The following is a 15371-nucleotide window of genomic DNA, read 5'->3' as shown; positions in this document are numbered from 1 at the left end:
TTAAATATGTAGTCTTTGGTTTTGGTTTTATGTTATTTTATAAGAGATTTGAAACTAACAAATAAAAAAATCAAAGTCTTTGTAGAATTACTTTCCTCGATTCAAAGTATAAAAGATTATATATTTAATCGGATTTATTTTCGGATTAGAAATAATTAAAGGAGTCATCATATCCAATTTAATAAATACTACTAGTCTACTACATACAGATTGACCACTGAAGAGGAAAATTTAATTAATTTTAACACAAGGAACAACCTTAGTAATCCATGATCTTACCAAATTATTCTATTAATGAAAATATATTCCCTCCCCCTATTTTTATTTATCCGTTATATTAAAAATAAATATTTATTAAAAAATAAGAAATAATTTATCGTTTTATATTTATTTTAAGCTTATTATTAAATATTTATATTCATTTTTCAATATTTAGAAAACTACAAGATGAGAATGAAGGTCTAGGAGATTGTAATAAATATGGATCATATAGAAAATTGTTATTTTATTTATGGCATTATATGTAAACAAGCCTTTTACCTTGGTATCAGTTTGTGTTCTTCAATTTATGGTCTGCACACGTAAATATTTAAATTTGTATAAAACTGAACAAGTAAACACATGCGTCATACATGACAATTCGCATGAGATATACTCGTTCTACATGGCCACTGGTTTATATACACCCAAAGTTGGAGGATATAGATGATAGTTGATGTCAAGGTAAAGAATATTGTTATGTATTATGTCTTTATATGTTATTTTTTTAAAAGCGTGTCAAAAAATATGAATAAGCAAGGATAGACGAAAGAACTAGTACACATAATCAGAAGTTTTGAGAGTACATGCCAGACGAAACGACGGTGGCTCCATACGAAGGATTGTCAAGTTCTTATGGGTGTATTAACTAGAAATTGATTGGAATTGAAAGTAATTGTAAGCGAGGCCGTGTTCGACTTCGATTCGTTATGCTGATAAGCTCCAACAAGCCCTAAAGTCTCTTATAACAAAGCACTTCGAGTTAGCGAAGTGCGAAAGATTATGTGACATGGATGCCAGGCCAACTCGATCGATCGATTGGGGTACGCCTTCTTTTACTCAAACGGGCGGGGCTTTCTATTTGCTATTAATTTAATCAAAATGAAAGGAACCTTCTAAAGCTTGGTAGTAATAATAAATTTACTTTCTAAAAATAAGAAGGCAATGACGCTAGGACATGATGACATTGCTAATTAAATTTTATTCAAATTTTGGCAAATTTTTCTTTGCATGCTCGTGCAAAGATTTCCTAGATTTCTTCACTCATTCAAACATGTGTTCAACTTTCTTGTCTCTTTCCCACTTTTTTATTCTCTTGGAAATTTCTTTTCAAAATTATGTACTAATAAAATATCTAAATTTAAACTTCAAAACGTTGATACGTAAGCGTGAAAAATAGATTTTTTTTTTATTTAAATTCAAAATTTATGAACTCAAAAACATCAGTTTTGATAAGACAATTTTTTTTTAATATTAGTGATGTGAAATACATAATTTTATTATTAAACATAGAAACTCATCCATAATTACCTCATACTCTTGAGGTCGTTTTGATTAGTGAGATGGAATATTAGACAAGAACATTTCATAAGTTAATTAGGACTTAGAATATTTGAGGAGATTAGCTATCACTTTCTTTACGTGAGATCCCCTACTTCCATCATTTTAATATAAATAATAAAATAAAATAATTATATCTATAATTAAATACAAATAAAATAATCACATTTTATCTCGAGATTTTAATGTTTATTCGTTTTTTTTTAATTTATAGAAATTTGACTTATTGGTCAAAGCACATGTTCAAACTTTACCGAATTGATTTTGAAGGTTCCCACTTGACAGTAGTTATCAGTTAGATAGTTAGTTCACACTCTTACGAGTCGTTTGGTTTGAAGGATAACGCCAAATAATTTTGGAATTAAATTATAGTGGCACTTAAGTTGGTTTTTGGTTGGCAAGTTCGGAATAACTTATTCCGGGATTAATAAATAGTATAAATTAAAAAAATGAATAAAGATTAAAATCTCGAGATAAAATGTGATTATTTTATTTGTATTTAATTATAGATATAATTATTTTATTTTATTATTTATATTAAAATGATGGAAGTAGGGGATCTCACGTAAAGAATGTGATAGCTAATCTCCTCAAATATTCTAAGTCCTAATTAACTTATGAAATGTTATTGTCTAATATTCCATCTCACTAATCAAAACGACCTCAAGAGTATGAGGTAATTATGGATGAGTTTCTATGTTTAATAATAAAATTATGTATTTCACATTACTAATATTAAAAAAAAATTGTCTTATCAAAACTGATGTTTTTGAGTTCATAAATTTTGAATTTAAATAAAAAGAAAATCTATTTTCCACGCTTACGTATCAACGTTTTAAAGTTTAAATTTAGATATTTTATTAGTACATAATTTTGAAAAGAAATTTCCAAGGGAATAAGAAAGTGGGAAAGAGACAAGAAAGTTGAACACATGTTTGAATGAGTGAAGAAATCTAGGAAATCTATGCATGCAAAGAAAAATTTATCTAAGTACAGCCAAGCTTGGGGTAAGTTGCGCCAGTTAGAGTTGAATAGGAGGTTTGGAGGCTTGGGCAGCAAGCTTAATTCAAATACTCTGAGTGAGTTTTTCTCTAATAAATAGTATCGGGATAAGTTATCCGTCCTCTTGGATGGTATACTAATTTCGGGATAATTTATCCCGAAATAAAATAGGTAAATGATAAATATTTCTTTAAATATTTTTTATACCTCATTTTTCACATTCATATATATTTACATTAATTTTAATACCGTGTATAAGAACATTCACTCCTTATTTTTATGATAATTCTTCATATTTTTTCGATTAAAAAATTACACTATATAATATAATTTTTATTTATAAATTTATTTAACTAATTCTTATGTTTATTTATATTTTGATTTCTCATAAATTCTTTTTTACTTTAATAAACTTAAAATGAAAATTCTATTTTTAAATTAAATAAGAAGAAAGTTTTATTTTTAAATGCATAAATAAAAATATTTAAGGTAAAGAAGATGAATGTTTTATTTTAAGAATGAATATTGAATAACTAAAGCTTGCAAAGAAAAATATAAAAAAAACTAAATAAAATGAAGGGTATATTTGTAAACAAATAACCTATTCTTAAAATTTATGCAATGCATATTATTTTGAATACAAGAAATCAAACATTCAATAAGAAATAATCTCAGCATAACATATCCATCATAACTAATCTCAACATAACTTATCTCATCATAACTAATTTCATCATAACTTGTATTCAAACAAAACAACCCCTTAATTATATGTTCTTCAATTTGAAATTTTTGAAGACACCAAAGTTTTTTTTAAAAAAAAATAATCAAGAAACTATTTTGGACCTCATATTTGCGAAATATGCACAATTCGATCACAATATACTTCATGTATCGTACAACCTCAAAATTTTTGAATGTTGTGTTATATCAGATACATGTCATTGTATCTAATATGTAATAATGTTATTTATCGGATACATGTGTATCTAAAATGAATCAGTGCTAATTAAGATTATATGATTTTTGAATCTTATGTTATATCAGATACAAGGGCATGTATTCAATAATTAATTAAAGAACTTCAAAAATATGACACATGTTTTATAGTGTATCAGAATTAATTACATAACAAGAAAGCAATAATGTATCTGTCATACATATCATTTAATATATCTGAATTATCTCAAACACAATTTAATAAAATATGTTAGACAATGTATCTGACACGGTTGCACCAAACTATATATGATATGATAGGGAAAACTTTTGTATTTGAACTAACTTATATCATAATGTATCTTAAACAAGTTAGAAAATGTATCTAGATTAGTTAAGCAGTGTATCTATAATAGTTTCACAATATTCATCTGAACTACAATCTGCCTTATGTATCTAGATTTAGATCATTATAATTTTATAAACAATCTGATAGCCATTTCGTTTCGAATTTTCATTTTAGTTGAATTTTATTTCATTGTGTATTTGAGTTCTATACCTTGATTAATTTGAAATTGTGTTAACTTCAACGAGATAGTTTTACGTAGCACTAACATTGAGTAGAACTCCATCGATTTTATAACCACCATAAATATTATCAGAAATCCATATTCCAAATTATCTCAACAAAACAATAATATTGATCATTGTTGAACAAAACAAGCTTGAGAAGAATTAAGAAAAAAAGTGTAAAGTCTGTTGAATCTCCAAAGATAATGGAATTTTTTTCCTGTTTTGATTATTTTTAAAAGTTGTGATATGCCGGAATATTTCATAGTTGTTATAAACGTGATTTGCTCCTGAATTTATGGCTGCCAGTTACAATCCTTTATTAGATAAACTTAATAATATATATGTGACTAATATGTATCTCGAATACATGTATCTGAACGCAATAGATACATGTATCTAAAGTAAAAAAAAATATAATAAGATTAGTAATTATGCAAACTTAAGGAAAAAAAGATAATTAAGTACTAAACTAGTAAAATTTATGGTGTTTAGCCCAATCAAAAGCAAGTTTGACCAATATATTGGGCCGTGGGCTATCTGCTTCCACCAAATTTATTTGATCACTAAGTACCCCTATTTAAAACATATTCAACTTTTGAAAACTATTGAAAGTCTTGTGTTTGGACAAACTTTTGATAAATAAGATAAAAATAGCACCAACCAACCCATTTTTTTGGCTCTCTCCGAAAAATAGTCATTATCATGAAGTTTCAATTTCCACTAGTACACTCAATAAAAATATCAAGGGTCTATAGTAAACAATGGCTCTAACCACAAAGGTAGGTGAGATTTGCATATATCCTACACTCTCAAGACCCCACCTGGAGTTATATTGTTGAATATTTTGTTGTTTTTGACACTTAATGACATCCTGTGAAGTTTCAAATTTAAAGTTTCACCTATGGAATTTATAACTTTATAAGAATGACTATATTTTTCAATTACAAAGGTTAAGCCAACTTCAGACCATCAACCACCCTTCGACTTTAGATTCAGGGGCGACTAAACTTTAAAAACTTTATAAATATCGGTTATTCTGTAAATAGAGGTTTTAAAAACGACCACTTATGCATACCACACCCTCCAAATTTTGGTTCAAATTTTCACAAGCAAACAGCCCAACAGAAAGAAGAAAGATCTTAGTCATCAAGAAACCAAATGCAAACCAAAATGACCTAACAAATTTACATAATATTTAGAAGGGTAAAGTTTTAAACATTTGAGATGATACTAGCCCAAAAGTTCAAAAGCAGAAGAGACTTGTGTTTTTTTCACAACACATTAGATAACAAAATCCTTAATTGCTCTTCTTTTAACTTCAAAATCCTTCACTGATAATAAGAAGAAAAAAACTTCTAATTCTTACCTTAACATACATAAACTTAATTCCCATCTTCAGAAGATTTCAAGTAAAGATTCTCACCTCCATCACAACCATGACCAGTCGAGCTCCCGCCACGTCCTTGATCAGACATAGAACTTCCCATTTCAAGCTTGTTTCCACTGCCTAATCCTCTGCCAAAGTCGGGGAAGCCACCACCACCATCGCCACCACCAAGTGACATGCTAGCACTATGAGTGTTTTCACTTTGTAGCATGTGAAGTCCACCACTGGTTCCACCACCAGAGCTGCTCATTCCTAGTTGCTGGCTATGATAGGCTGCTTGTTGTTGTTGTTGTTGTTGTTGTCCATAGAGCATTGAGGAGGATCTTGCTGCATCCATAAGCGATTGTGTTGTTAGTTGATGGGCTTCTTGTTGTTGTTGCAGGTAATGTGCCCCTCCCTGCATCATCCCACCAGAAACTAACTGCAGAGCATCAAACATCAAATTTACAACTAAATTAGCTTATCAAACATGTTGTGCCTATTCAAGAATGAGAAGAAACAAGGTGTACTAATTAGCTTGTGTAGACTTCAGGTCACCTAAATGTTAACAACAACAATACATCCAGTTTAGTCTCACAAGGATGTACGCACACTAGTCCCTACCTTTGTAAGGTAGAGAGGATGTTTCTAAGAAATCCTAGGCTTAAAAGGGAAGTATCTAACGCAGGATTGTAGCAAAAAAGATGGCAAAGTAGCAAGATACAAAATAAATGCAACAACAGATAGTAATACATATTAAAGAATAAGAGGTCACCTAAATGTTAACTAGCGGTAATCGTCCATAAAAAGGTGTTATGAGTAACCAGGAAAACAAGACATGTTGCTTACTACAATAAGTTAAGATACATGGATATATAGTGGGAACTTCTTAACATTGTCAATGTATATAAGTTAAATCTATAGGGTTTAAGTGAGGTGTGAATGGAAAATAAGAATTAAAAAATGTGAGAGAATCAAGTGAAGGAAAAATAAAAAGTCAAAGTTGTCATTTCTCCCTCACTAGTAGAAGAAAGAAAAAAAATTGTCCTTATATTAGGAAACACTTCCTTTAGCTCTTAAAGGGTTAAGTAGAGGGTGTCCTTGTTGGGTTTAATTGATAGTTTGAATAGGAAATTGAGGGGAAAAGAAGTGGAGGGAAAAATGATCTGTTTTCTCTTGCTTTATTAAATAAGTTTTGGTCTCACATAGGTGGTGGAAAGGAAAAGTCTCCTACTTAAAAGTAGAAGCACTCCTTCATGTCGCTAAAGGGTCAAGAAAAGGGTCTCCCCTCGCGCCGTCGTCGTCGCTCACTCGCTCGGCTCGGCTTTGTAGTTCCAGGTAAAGAAAGGAAAGTGTTCAAACTTGTTAAGTCACTTTATGGACTTAAACAAGCACCTAAACAATGGCATGCGAAATTTGACCAAACAATGTTGACAAATGGATTTAAGATTAATGAGTGTGATAAATGTGTTTACATTAAAAATACTCCAAATCATGAAGTCATTGTTTGTTTATATGTTGATGACATGTTGATAATGAGTAAAGACATTGTCGATGTAAATGCTACAAAGCGTATGCTTGCTAGCAAATTTGACATGAAAGACTTAGGGGTTGCTGACTTGATCTTAGGAATTAGGATCCATAAAACTCCACAAGGTCTAGCATTATCACAGTCACATTATATTGAAACCATTCTTGATAAGTTCAAGTATTTAAATTTTAATGTTGCAAAAAGTCCAATTGAAGTAAGTTTTGCACTTTAAAAGAATGAAGATAAAAGTGACTCACAATTGGACTATGCACGAGTTTTGGGAAGTTTGATGTATATTATGAATTGTACACGATCAGATATAGCATGTGCTATTAACAAGTTGAGTCAATTCACGAATAATCCCAATCAAACTCATTTGATGGCAATGAAACGAGTCTTGGGGTATTTGAAACACACCCAAAACTATGCTTTGCGTTATAATAAATATCCAGCAGTAATTGAGGGATATAGTGATGCAAACTGGATCACCGGATCATCTGAAGTTAAATCCACAAGTAGATATATGGTGGAAGAGCAGTGTCTTGGAAATCATCAAAACAGACATGCATCGCCCGCTCTACAATGGAGTCTGAATGTATAGCTTTAGACAAGGCTGGTGAAGAAGCTGAATGGCTCCGAAATGTTTTGGAAGATATTCCATTTTGGCCCAAACCTTTGGCACCCATATGTATACATTGTGATAGTCAAGCGACAATAAGGAGGGCAGGAAGAGTACTCTCTAGTGGTGTTATCACTATTGACTACGTAAAGTCAAGAGATAACGTATCGGATCCACTAACAAAAGGCTTATCTAGAGAGGTTGTTGAAAGATCATCGAGGGGAATGGGGTTAAGGCCTAGGACAAGTCACCATGGCGGTAACTCTACCTAGTAGACTGGGGATTCTAAGAACTAGGTTCAAAGAGATCAAACAAAGTTATGATTGGCGGTTCAACATTGTCAAATAACTCAACTCATTCTCGTGATGATGACAATGTTCAAAAACAAAGGATAAAACCTTAAGGCTTTTTAATGAGTTAATAAAGCATTAAAGGTTTTTTAATGATTCTAAGTCTGGCGGAAAATGACTAGATAGTGTGTTTATAGGACTACACGTTTAGAAATCACCTATGTGAATGTGAAGTATAAGCCGCTTCAAGGGGAATGGCGGTAAAGGCCCATTCTCTATGCATTCACGAAATCAGGCGGTGTTCATGGCTGAAACAAACACATCTGTGAGAACCATAGATGGTTGATGATTAATTGTGTGACTTATGTTGTATAGTTATACAACAAAGTTCGACGGTTCAAAAATATCGCATCTACCGATTGATCGAGTATATCCTATATAATCTTCGCTTGTATATCACACATTTATCCGTGCATTTCTTTATCTTGTAGACATCCCCCATTCATGTGGGGAATTGTTGGGTTTAATTGATAGTTTGAATGGGAAATTGAGGAGAAAAGAAGTGGAAGGAAAAATAATATGTTCTCTCTTGCTTTATTAAATAAGTTTTGGTCCCACATAGGTGGTGGAAAGGTAAAGTCTCCTACTTAAAAGTAGAAGCACTTCTTCATGTTGCTAAAGGGTCAAGAAGAAGGTCTCCCCTCGCGCCGTCGTCGTCGTTCGCTCGCTCGGCTCGGCTTCGGTCAATTAATACGATTAATTGATAATTTTTTTAAACCAAATTTCCTTTAAATTTTAATTAATTAATATTATTTATTTATTTAATTAATTAAGTGAAAAAATCCTGACCCGTGACCCACGACCCGTTTCTTTCCCGGATTAATTTAAAAATATTTCCCTCCATTTTTCCAACGGATTTTTGAAAGGTTGCAACCTTGTCCGAAAAATTTCAAACACTTTCTCAACAGGTGCCTTTTCTTAAAAGGTGTAAAGCAGTCTATATATATCTGTTAATCCTCAGAATGTTCCATACGAAATTTCTGAAATAACATCTTCTTCTTCTTTCTGCACTTCCTAAAACTCGTATGATATACAACCTTCAAGTGGTTCGCAATCACCAAAATTTGTAGTACCTCTATTTTGGTGAGTAAATCGTTCTATCCTGGGAGAAAAAATCCAAAAACCTAAGGTACGTTGAAGGAAATAATTTCCTTAAGGACACACTGTGCATTCAGTGGGCTCAATTTTGTTCTTACATTAATTTTTCAGATTCTGTGTTTTATTACTTTCAGTAGTTGTTGTTACTGTTTTAATATTTACAATATAGTTTACTAACAGTCCTTTGGGCCGTCGTCATCGTCGTCGTTTGCTCGACTTCGACAAACGATGTGATTAATTCACGAAACGAAATTAATTTGAAATTCGTGAATTCGGAAAGGACATGTTTCTTCCGAACAGATATTTTTTTTCCAAAAGACACCATGTCTATTCTAAACATATGAAACTGTTTTGAACGGGTAAGTTCGCATCCATTGACACACAATAAATTCTGTGAACTCGGATACTGTTTTTCTTTTCATCTTTATTGTTTCTGATTTGCTAACTTTAATATAGAAGATAACAAAATCCTTAACGAAAAGATGTAGATAATTGAAATGCTAAGATATGTTTTTCTACCTGTGAATGCATACTAGGAGGCTGGGGCTGTGAATCAGCAATAGCTGCAAGGTACATAAGATTTCTCTGAAGTTTAGCTTGTGACCTGCCACAACAATAAGACTTAGCACAACTATTAACTTTAAAAATAGTTCTGTAATACATTCCTTCAGGTCCGTTATAGTTATCATGTTTGTCTTTTGGACGTTCCTTAAGAAAACATTAACTAAAAAGACAATTTTGCCTTGGGCTCCATTTGGACATGTGGACATGATATAATATAAAATCAGAGTGCTTTGAAGTTGAGCTTTTGTTTGGACAAGTATTTTGGATCGATTATTTTTAGTAACCATGAGTCCATGACAATTAAAATGGACCCTGCAGGCCACCATTTTATATACTATGTTTAAGTTTCAAGAATGTCATCATAATAAAATGTAATATAAAATCTTTTCCAGGCCACCATTCTATATTCTATGTTCAAGTTTCAAGAATGTCATCATAATGTCGAATAAATGAAAACATAAGATAAATTTAAAAATCAGGTGAAAATATTTTAAAGCAAGAATATTGATCCCCAGATTGAAGTGCATTTTGAATGTGTTGTATAAATTTAAAGAAAGATCAACTGAACTTACTCTGCACATTCACTTATTTTCCCAGAGTTTTGGCTTTCAACAATCTTCAGAATTAGTGATTTGTTCTCATCTAGGAACTGTAACAGAAAAAAACAAAATGCCAGCTATTAAGTAAAAAAAAAAAAAACACTAAGCTTCCGGTGTGCACAGAGTCGGAGAAGGAGCAGTTTCACACAAGAGTCTATTGTACATAAACTTACCGTGCATTTTTACAAAATGTTTGTTTAAGTGGCGAGCAAAAATACAGCTAAAACTTGGGCCTCATTAAATACCGTTTTCTGATAAGGTGTATAAGAGTAATGCTAAATAGGTGTCAATTTTCACCTACCTTAATTTTTTTAAAAAAATTATGAAATAAAAATATAATAAGAATTGATTAGGTATCAACAAACTTATTCAATTCAATAATAGTTAAAAATATGATTTATGAGGAGAGAACTGATAGAGAAAATAAATGAATCTTCGATTTCTTGAAAAATTAGATTTACTCACATAAGTACATGATTTAGCATGTCTCATACATAATAAAATGTACTGCAACAATAACGACCTTTTAGCAAAATAAATAATGTAAAATAAAATATTGTAGCTAAATAAACATTTTTGCTTAAAGTTCTAAAAAATTATGACAATAATTGAATGACATATTTAAAAAAATTGTAGTTGATCATAAGCTAGCTTTTGTTTCGCAAGGAATATTATTTTATAAATAACAATTTTAGTCAGAATAAATAATTTCAAACAAAATGTTGTAGTAAATAAATATTTTTGCATCAATTTATAAAAATACTGTGACAAAAATAAAACAATATGCCTTAAATTTTTATTTTTTTATGATAAAATTTTGGAATAGTACATGCTTACTATTTTTCATAGTCAAAATTTTGGCATACAATATTTTTTTTTTTATGATAAAGAAGTTGTGACTATAGTTTGCTTCATAGCTATAATTATTTGCCATCGAGAATTGTTATTTGATTAAAGGTTTTCATTATTCAGGTCAATTCAATTTTACACTATCTTACTTATAAGCTTTGAATATAATTAAATAAATAAATTATTATATCTAAGTCTTATTAATTATTAAAGATAGATACAAAATCTGTTTAGTCACAATTTATTTTCATATTTAGCGACAACGTATTTTGTAGCAATATATATTGTGTGCTATAATAAAATCTATTTATAGAATAATTATTTGAAGTAATTAATATAAAACTAAGCAACTAATTAACTTAAAAGGAGAGAAATAAAAAATTATAAAAAATCAAAATATGTTGCAAAAAATATGATTAAAAAAAATGATGAGCATAAAAAAAAATGAATTGATAATATTGGTCCCATACTGATACGGGCCATTCCCCCTAGTCAATACTCAATTATCGTAACAATTTGATGATAAATTTACTTAGAAACTCAGAACACTCAAGTATCCAAAAGAAGTTATGTTACTAAATATTAATGCTAATACAATAATCACCTCAGAAATCTCTAATCAATTCATTATTTCCGATTTTTATCATTACAAATAACTTTTGAATTTTCTTTATCATTTAATTGGCAATTGGTAAGTGTGTTGAAGAAGATTTTAAAAGTTGTGATATTTGATGAATTAAAAAGTCAAATAAAAATCGAACTCTTACATGAAAAAATTAGTATACTTATCTACGTGATGCGTAAATAATATTTTTAATTATTTTAGATTGCGATATTTTATTCAAACTTGTTAAATCATATTATCTTACAAAAGTCTAACTATCTTGATATTCTTCAATAAAATGTAGTCCTTTCCCTCCCACTCTTCCCTCATTTCTCGCCTCTCCATCCACATTAACCAATTCTATATGAAAAGAGACAACAAATCATATAATTATTAAATAATTTTTATGTTGCATATATTTTATTATATTATTTACTATTTAAAATTCATTTATTAGCGTATCACTTAACTTAATATATTTTTATCAAATTCTCTTCTTATTATTTACTCCGTCCATCTTTCCTTGTCCAGTATATTAAAAATAGTTATTCAATTTTACTTGTTCAATTTGAAAATTTATGAGATAATTTACTATTTTGTGTCTATTTTATCCTTGGTATTAAATACTAAATTCTTTTTTTAGTATTAGATGACTTACGATATATAGAGATGATTTAATATGCTCAAAAAAAATATCACAATTCAAAATAACTAAAAATAATATTTTAATATTATTCACGCGTGAGTACATATATTAATTTTTTCATATAATGGAGCCTTTTTAGACTAGAGTAACCAAGAAAGATTTCACTTTTTTGCAACACTCATGCAAGAGAAAAGTATCTAAGTTTTCATCAACTTTTTTGGTCAAAACAAAAAGAAGATTGGGAGAAGTTCATCTTTTGGGCAGCAGCCAAAAAGTTGAAAAAATATAGAGTTAAAAGCATATATCTGAAGTCATAAAAAGCAGCAAAAGGAACACAATAAACTGTCAATACATTATTTGCTAGTACTAGTTTCTATTCACTCTGCAGAAAGCAAGCAACTCAACTGGTATGGCAATGGAGCGGGGCAGGGCGGGTGCAAAATGGATTGAGCTAAATCTGTAAATTTTTTAAATCGCCCCACATAACAATTTTGTTTCATTTTCAACCTGCCCGCTCCGTCCCATTTATAGACCCGCCCTGTTTAATCCCACCCTACATAAATTTTTATGTTTTTTTAATTGGATTTAATATGAAAAATAAAATTCAGAATTATGTTTTTTATTTTCGCCAATAAGCATGTTATTGACACATGAGGTAATGGTGTAATTAGTTAGTAGTTAGTAGAGTAGTTAACTGATTAGCACTGCTATGATGTATTGTGTAAATATGTAGTTAGTTGTTAATGTGGGCTCTACACTGATTAGTTTGTTAGTAGTGAGTTAAGTACACACATGTATATGTGATACACAGTGTAAAGAAAAGAAGTGAAAAAGAGGCATCACTTTACTCTTCTCTCTATTTCAAACAAATCCCTAATTTCTCTCTCAACTATCAATTAGTCTTCCTCTCTAAGCCATCTATGTTGCTCATCTTCCATTTCGATACATGTCAACAACTAATTAATTGTTTTTAATTAATATTTCAACAATTGTTTCTTAATCAATATTTAACTCTAATTAACATTTGTCTAGGTTAAATTAAAAAAATAAAAAAATAATCAAAGTTTAATATAAAAAGTTTATATCTTTAATTTTTACTAATTACAAAAATTTAATTTTTTTCGAGTTCCTATTTGATACCTTAAACCCACATAAACTCGCCTCTCATTAATTTTGATAATAATTACTTCACACTACCTCGTATAACTCTAAACCGGCCCCGTATAACTCTAAAGCCACCCCGACCCGTCCCATCCAGTCCCGCCCTGCCCAAATCTTAACCCGCCCCATACTCGTCCCGCCCATTGCCATCCCTAAACTCAACTAGCAGCCAGTTTAGGAAGACATGAATTTACTAGAAAGAGAGCATATCTTATATGAATAAGAAAAACAACATAAGTTTCAAGAACCTAAAAACAAGATCTTTCTGTGTTCCCTGTATATGACCACAATAAACCTTGACCAAGAACAACTTTTTTCTTTCATTGTGTTCCATGTATATGACCACAATAGACCTTGACCAAGAACAACTTTTTTCTTTCATTGTGTTCCATGTATATGACCACAATAGACCTTGAGCAAATATACATGCTTTTTTAAGCAGGACTTTTATCAACCAAGAATGCAACTTTTTTCTTTCTTTTTGTGTTCCCTGTATATGACAACAAACAATAAACCTTGAACAAAACTACCCTTTTAGCAGGACTTTTATCAACCAAGAATGCAAACTCTTTTCTTACTTTTTGTGTTCTCTGTATATGACAACAAACAATTAACCTTGAACAGAACTACCTTTTTTTTACTTTTATCAACCAAGAATGTAACTTTTTTCTAACTTTTTGAGTTCCCTGTATATGACAACAAACAATAAACATTGAGCAAAAATACCCTTTTTTTAAGCAGGACTTTATCAACCAAGAATGCAACTTTTTTCTTTCTTTGTGTTTCCATGTATGTGACCACAATAAACCTTGAACAAAAATAGCCTTTTAGCAGGACTTTTATCAACCAAGAATGCAACTTTTCTCTTTCTTTATGTATTCCCTATATATAATAAGCCTTGAACAAAAATACCCTTTTTTAACAGGACTTTTATCTACCAAGAATGCAACTTTTTTTTCTTTCTTTTTGTGTTCCCTTGTATATGACCACAATCAATAAAACTTGAGCCAAAATACCCTTTTTTAGCATGACTTTATCAACCAAGAAGGCAACTTTTTTTCAACTAAGACCCAAGAAGAAGCAACTAAAGCATAACAACCATCATGAAACTACAGTATAACAATGCATACATAGCCATAGCCAGCCAGGCAGATGATAAATAGTAGATTTCACAGAGACAACAGAGAGATAAGCAGAGAAAAACCTGTTGAATATGATCAGTAGTGGGATAATAGGCTGCCATAATGGGCTGCATCTGCATCAGGTGCTGCTGTTGCATATTGTTAATTGTTAGATCCCCCTCAACTCTTTATATACCCCCTCAACACACACAACTCAAAATTGTCTTGTTCCTTGGATAAATCAAGAAATGTAGTTACATAAAAATGACCCCTTTTTAGATTTCTTGATCCACAATTACACTTAAAGAGTTTGAATAGTGACACACAATACTAGTGGTAAAAAAATTGATGGGGACAAGAGACAGTAGTAGTAGCAGCTAGCTAGGTAGGTAGGAGGAAAAAAAAGCTGGCTTTGTACTCACTGTAGTGAGAGAGAAAAGAATCTAAATTCTGGGCAAAGCAAAACCGTCTAAAAGGATTTTACCTGCTTTGGGCTTTGAACCTTTTCTCTTTTTTTTTAACCTTATCATCACCCCCATTAATATTATTGGACAGAGATATAGTAGTAGTATCCTCAAACAGTAAAAATTCAAAAAACTTGCTATCAACACTTTCCTAAAACACAAACGGTTGTTGGGCATTATTTCATAATGTAATATATTATATTGTACTTTTTAATAAATATAATAGTTTAATAAATTATATTATTTTCTATCGTTATATAATGTTACACATTATTATTTTAAATGA

At 30.5% G+C, this 15371-nt stretch overlaps 1 protein-coding gene across 1 annotated transcript; it reads right to left on the bottom strand.

Moving 5' to 3' along the window:
• Positions 1–5289: 5289 nt before the first annotated feature.
• Positions 5290–15113, bottom strand: LOC129900509 (GRF1-interacting factor 1-like). The gene is made up of 4 exons (XM_055975499.1): positions 14705–15113; positions 10214–10290; positions 9597–9681; positions 5290–5921 (listed from the first exon to the last, which is right to left on the bottom strand). The coding sequence occupies exons 1-4, from the start codon at positions 14777–14779 to the stop codon at positions 5496–5498; spliced, it is 663 nt and encodes a 220-aa protein (XP_055831474.1). The 5' UTR covers positions 14780–15113; the 3' UTR covers positions 5290–5495.
• Between the last annotated feature and the right edge of the window lie 258 nt (positions 15114–15371).

Source organism: Solanum dulcamara, chromosome 1 (assembly GCF_947179165.1).
Source record: "Solanum dulcamara chromosome 1, daSolDulc1.2, whole genome shotgun sequence".
Classification (NCBI taxonomy): Eukaryota; Viridiplantae; Streptophyta; class Magnoliopsida; order Solanales; family Solanaceae; genus Solanum; species Solanum dulcamara.
Note: the sequence above shows the minus strand (reverse complement) of the source record. Positions and strands in the feature narration are given on the sequence as shown.